Source organism: Sorex fumeus, unplaced genomic scaffold (assembly GCF_029834395.1).
Source record: "Sorex fumeus unplaced genomic scaffold, SorFum_2.1 ptg000039l, whole genome shotgun sequence".
Taxonomy (NCBI): Eukaryota; Metazoa; Chordata; class Mammalia; order Eulipotyphla; family Soricidae; genus Sorex; species Sorex fumeus.
In genome coordinates, this window is record NW_026606096.1 from 17,430,374 (window position 1) to 17,437,162 (window position 6,789).

Below are 6,789 nucleotides of genomic sequence, written 5' to 3' on the forward strand. Positions count from 1 at the left end.
CCATCCTTTTTGCCCCCCGAAAGTACTACACTTCAAGTCAGATATAACTTTTATTTTAAACAAAAATTACAATTCATTTATTTCAAAGACAAGATAAAAAGGAAAGGTAATATAACTTCTCTAGACAATAAAATTACAGATAGAAATAAAATCGACTTTATGTAACAAATTGAACCAATCATATTACAACATAGTAAAATTGTCTCCCAAACATTACATATTTACATTCAAATCCAAAACTCTTACACATAAATTAAATGTCATACTTACTAGTTATAACAAAATGTATTATACTTCCATAGTCATTATGAATATATTTTACATGAGCCAACCATTTTTTCTTTTTTGGTAAACAGTGAAAATTATGACAGATGAAGGCAGTGTACAAGGGACATTAAATCAGCTTTGATCCCATTATTAAGAAACCCATAGAGTATTGGGTTCAGACAACAGGACATCATGCCTAACAAATGACAGATGCAATACACCAACTTGAAATGTCTGTTTGAAATAAGGTTATCGTTAAAATCAGTTACCACATGGAAAAGATGTAGAGGCATCCAGCTAACAGCAAACACTAATATCAATATGGTCAGTCTGTAGAAAACACTGCGAGATCTCTTTCTGATTCGCATAATGGAACGGTTTACTCTTATTTCATGAACATTAGAGTTTTCTTCAGCCTTCATTTCAAAGCACGTAGGGACTGCTGGGATGAACTTATTGGATGAGCAGGGCTGACTTCTCAAGTTCTCTGGAAGCATTCTTGATGGGTTCTCTTGAGGCCTTGGTGGAGCAGGTAACACACATGCTGTCTTCTTGCTGTATCTTCTTCTATGTTTTCTGATGAACGAATAAGTCCATTTATGGCTGCTGGGGAGTTTCGCCTGAGTCCCACTCTTTTTGGATGGCTGAAGAGTTAAGTTGATCATCTCCTTTTCTTCTTGTTTGTTTGGTTTGTTGGATAATCCACAGCTTATACTCCTGCAGACACTGGTATGACTGACAGTGAGACAAACTAAAGGCAGAATATACTGAACTAGCAATAAAGAGATAGTGAAAGCAATTCTGTATGAATCTGAAGGCCATGACTCAACACACAAATACCTACTGCTCAGCAATGCAGAGTCAAAGGTTTCCTGCAGTTCCACAAGGCGATGAAATACCGGAAGGGGAGAGCAAATCGCAAAACCTAGTGTCCACACGGTAGCTATCAGGAAATAGCCATGGTTTGCTGTTAAATTGTTAGATACAGGATGCTTGATCATATGATACCTGACAATGGCAATTGAGATTAAAATTAAAGTTGAAACAAGAACTGACACACACTGAAGGAAAGGCATAACATGACACATGACTTTACCAAACATCCACTGATCCAACAAGACAGAGGTCAGTGTGAAGGGTGAGCAAAACAGCACGACCAAGATGTCAGAAAAGGCCAAATTGCCTATGAGGAAGTTGACTGTGGTCTTCTGATTCCGCTTTCTCATGAGAGCCAATAAGATAAGCAGATTCCCCATAAAACCAAGAAGACTTACAAATGTATAGAGTCCAATCAAAAAATACTGTAGATCATCTACACTGCTTTTATAGTCATCCCAGACTGGGAAATCAGAATTCTGAGTGGCAGCAGTATCATTCTCTGCGCCAAGGGTCTTGTTATAATAATCCTCGTGTTCTAAATCCATATTATAGTCCTACGTAGAATAAACACACATTAGTTACAAACCTGAAAACAAACTATGTTACTATATCAATCCAAATATAATAAATTATAAGGATATAATGTTACATTTTAAAATTGGAGGAGAAAAAATATAGAATTTTAAGACCCCTACTTTACAGGATCTTATTAATATAACTCTCCTGTCAAGGCAGGTGATATATGCAATAATTACATAATTTAAACTTTATTACTTAAAGGCAAGAGCAAACCAGGTATCTCCTCTTAGTCATTCTATTGTCTGCATATAGTACACGGCACAGTAACTTCATCATTGCAGGAATCAAGTTATTTCCAGAAGAATAAAGTATTTAGGGGATAGAGTTAATTGTACAGTAATTAGAGTATTTGTCTTGCACGTGACCAATCTGGGTTCAATTCTCTGCATCCCTTATGACCCCTCTAGCACCACCAGAAGTGGTTCATGAGTGCAGAGCCAGGAGTAACCCCTGAGCATTGCCAGGTGAGGCCCAATAAACAAAATTTAAACAAAAACTTAGCATTATAAGTATAGTATAGTATTTTACAAACTGTACTAATTTGTAGATGTCCCATTTAAGTTTCTTGGGTATAAAAATACTATCCCAAGATGTCAGAGTATAGAGTTAGCAATGCTTATAGAATATAATAACATTGACTACATGTATGGAATGTTGCATGGCAAAATCATTCAATAATAAAGGTCTTTGGAACAACATGCCAGATAATCATGAATTAAGAAAGTACCACCAGTAGTTTTAGAAAGAGAATTAGTTGCTAATTTATTTATTTATTTAGTGGTTTAGGCCACATCTGGCAGTGCTCGGGGCTTACTACTGGCTCTGTGCTCTGTGCTCAGGGATTTCTTCTAGTCAGGTTCAGGAAATCATATGAGTTGCCAGGGATTAAACCTGGGTGTCATGTGCAAAGCCACTGTACCCTATGTACTATCACTTTGGTCCCCATTTGTTTATTTTTAAATTAAAAAACTGAAAATAGAGTTTAGCTTTAAAAGATTTCATGCATTTATTTTCAGAAAAATATTGTATCTAAGTTAAATGCAGAAGTGATAATAATATACTACTCTACAATTCTGTCATTTCAGAAGTAACTAATAATATTACTAGTACCACAATGATCTTACTAATTTGCAGCTACTTATAGAAATTTCCAGAGACTGAAATGGCACAAAACAGCTTTTAACCAGACTGATACAGGTACATACCACCTGAAGCTCATAACTGGCTGTGGTTTAAAGCAAATTCCAATACAGCAATAAGAGGCAAAAGGAACTATTCTTTTCCTTTAAACACATATGTTTTCACTCATTATTTCAGTAAGAATTTCCTACAGAATATTCATATCAACAATAAACCAATTCTGGTGAATATGCATATATAAATATCTTGCTATATATGTACCTTACACAACCATTTCACTATATGTCATACAACATATATTTATCTAAATTTTTTATATATCTAAATTTTTATCAATAGATTTCCTGATCTGAATTATAAAACCATATATATTTAAATTAATTATAAACACGTTATAATAATAAAGTCTACTTACAAAGAACTTTTAGAATACATCTATATCTTTTTAAGGTAAATTATTTCAAAAACTCAGAACCTTACTTATATCTATTTATTCTAGGCCCCAGGTTACATTATTGTCTTAAGTTAAAAGGATAGCAGGTTAAAAAGTGAGTCACATCCAATCCCATCAAAAAGTGGGGCAATGAAATGAACAGAGACTTTCTCAAAGAAGAAATCCGAATGGCTAAAAGGCATATGAGAAAGCGCTCTAAATCATTAATCATCAGGGAGATGCAGATCAAAACAACAATGAGATATCATTTCACACCATAGAGACTGGCCCACATTCAAAAGAACAAAAGCAACCTGTGTTGGCGCGGATGTGGTGAGAAAGGGACCCTCCTTCACTGCTGGTGGGAATGCCGACTGGTTCAGCCCTTTTGGAAAACAGTATGGACGATTCTCAAAAAATTGGAAATTGTGCTCCCATTTGACCCAGCAATACCACTCCTGAGAATATACCCTGGAAAGGCAAAAAAGTATAGTCAAAGTGCCATCTGCACTTGTTTGTTCATTGCAGCACTGTTTATAATAGCTAGAATATGGAAAAAACCTGAGTGCCCGAGAACAGATGACTGGTTAAAGAAACTTTGGTACAGCTACACAATGGAGTACTATGTAGCAGTTAAGAAAAATGAAGTCATGAAATTTACATACAAGTGGTACTACATGGAAAATATCGTGCTAAGCGAAATGAGTCAGAAAGAGAGGGACAGACATAGAAAGATTGCATTTATCTGGGTAACATAAAGTAACAAAATAAGAGACTAATACCCAAGAGCAGCTGTGATAAATACCAGGTTGTTCACTCCATGGCTTAGAGGCCAACCGCACACTCTAGGGGTAAAGGCAGCTCAGATAGAGAAGGGAGCACCAAATAAAGGGTGCTGGGAAGATGTGCCCAGGAAGGGAGATGCATGCTGAAATTAGTCTATAGACAGAACATGATTGCCACCCAATGTCTCTTCTGCAGACCACAGCACCCAAAAGGAGAGATAGAACAAAAGGGAGTGCTCTGCCACAGAGGCAGGGTGGGATGGGATATGGGGGGGTGGAAGGGATACTGGGATTGGTGGGAGTGGAGAATGGGCACTGGTGGTGGGATGGGTACTCAATCATTGTATAACTGAAACCCAAGCACAACAACTTGTAAGTCTACAACTGTACCTCATGGTTTTTCACTAAAAAAAAAATACTAAAAAAAAAAAAAGTGAGTCACAAAGGCCCACTGAATCATCCTATTTATTGTATTACCATCCTGCTTTACCCCCAAATGGGTTAGAGGGCAGCTAATTAAAGTAGTCTTGATTGCTTTCTCTGCCTAAGTTCCTGAGTTCTGATGACCCCTTGACTCTGTCTAGTTTGTGTGATTCTATTTATATTTAACATGAGTGCAACTGTTACTGTCTTTCTGTATAAGCTATCTTGTAACTCACTTTCTTGAAACAAATCCTTTTTAATGAGGAGCTATGATTGACTTTTATATTATAAAGCAAGGATTAAAAAGAAATCAATGGCTTTGATGGAACGGGTAACTGTAGGATGACGTTCATTTAGAGTAAATTATGAAGAAAGAGGGAATACAGCACAATTTGTGGCAATAGAAAGAATGTGGTTTTCAGTACAACACTCAAATTTTCTCTATTGAGTATGACCTGTCCTTTCTAAAAGACTCAATGTGAATAAGGAAAAATCTCTTCTTGCAATAGAAACAGAGCTTAGTAGAGTATATTATGCATAATGAAAGCTAAGTAAAAACTTGTTGCTAATCATCTTAGAAAAGTATTTTCATCTTCTCATATTTAATAGAAATATGATTCATGATATAAATAATTTGGGATGAAATACATATATAAATTTGGGATTAAATATAACTATGCATATATTTATACATGTGGAAGTATCATTATATGTGTGTATACACAGATGTGTATATGTGTCTGTTTAAACATACACTCTTTCAAGTGATGCCCAAAATGATACCAGGCACTATCTACATAGACAATTGTGATAGTTTAGCATTTTAAAGTATTGAATTACATATCTTCATTGACACAAGTTATCACATAGGCAACATAAAACTAAAAAAGCAAAAAAAAATATTTACAACATGTTTGTATTTAGATGAAGTACATCAAATCATATAGTTTGGTAATAAAACTTTTTTAGAAAACATATACACCAAAACTATTATTCATATAAAAATATCATTATAGTAGTAAGCAGATGAAGGAACTGCCATCTGAATATTCATTATATGCAGGGAAAACTAGGATAACATTTTCTTTCCTATCTAAAAAATGCTAATTTACATATAATTTTAAAGAGGAAATTTCTTTCATTAATAAAAGGCTGGTAATAAGGATTAGTTCTTTTATTCATTTGACTAATATTTGCTGAACATCTAAACAGGTGACTGCTCTGCTAGGCTGATGGCATCAAGAAAACTAATTTTTTAACAAGGAATTATTTATGTGATGACTAGACTGTAAAAATGAAGAGCCTATATATAGTTACAAAAATATTTACATGTTTGTGTTTAAATTAAGTACATCACTATATTTATATATATACATATATATATATACAGTAACAATAAGTATCACAATGGAGACGTTACTAGGCCCGCTCAAGCAAATCGATGAACAACGGGAAGACAGTGACAGTGATATATATATATACATATATATAAAGGTCCTAAAACAATGAATGAATGTTCAAAAGGCAATTTCCTGTCACAACTGTTCTTTTTTCACTATAGCAGGATTACTTGCACTGCTGCAAAACATAATAGATAATTATGTGTTTATTGATAAAATTGATAAATGATACTTTTTTTTTTACTTTCCTCTTCTAACATTTATTTCTTTAACATTTATTTGATTTTGTTACATTGTCAACTGTTGCCTGCTCACCATCAGGAACACATGCACATTAAATACCTGATATCTACCTGATACTCTTCAGCACTAGATGTGAATCTTTACTACTAGGAGTGACGTTTTACAACCAAATAATAGTAATTACTGCTGATGGAGTGGGGGAGGCTTGGGAAGGAATGTTAAGCTGTTTCTTTTAAAGTGCTTTGTTCTACATAATCAAGGGATATTTTAAATGTCTTAGAACCTTATCCAGGAAGATTGAAATATTCTGAAATTGAAATCAAAAGCACAGGAACTTACCCCTTCACTCACTTTTTCCTGGAAAGCACAGTGAGTAAGCCTAGAATAGAAATGTAAATCAGTTTAATAATCTTTCTAACAAGTGTCACAATGAATGTAGTTGAATTTTATCCAACATATTTTATGTATAGTATACATAAGCAAAACATAAGCTTATCTTTGTATCTCAGTAAACCAGATAAATTTTGAAACATAACCAGAAAAATTATTTCTAAATATTTGAGAGGAAATCTGATACTGTGTGAAACCTTTGTCTTGCTAAATTATGATATTGTTTTTCTTTTTCGTATCTACTTTTATC

General features: G+C 34.2%; 1 protein-coding gene across 1 annotated transcript; it reads right to left on the reverse strand.

Annotated features, from left to right (window-relative positions):
• Positions 1-237: 237 nt before the first annotated feature.
• NPY5R (neuropeptide Y receptor Y5) lies at positions 238-6,524 on the reverse strand. Its single transcript, XM_056118911.1, has 2 exons — positions 6,489-6,524; positions 238-1,700 (listed from the first exon to the last, which is right to left on the reverse strand). The coding sequence occupies exon 2, from the start codon at positions 1,689-1,691 to the stop codon at positions 363-365; it is 1,329 nt and encodes a 442-aa protein (XP_055974886.1). The 5' UTR covers positions 1,692-1,700; positions 6,489-6,524; the 3' UTR covers positions 238-362.
• Positions 6,525-6,789: the final 265 nt, after the last annotated feature.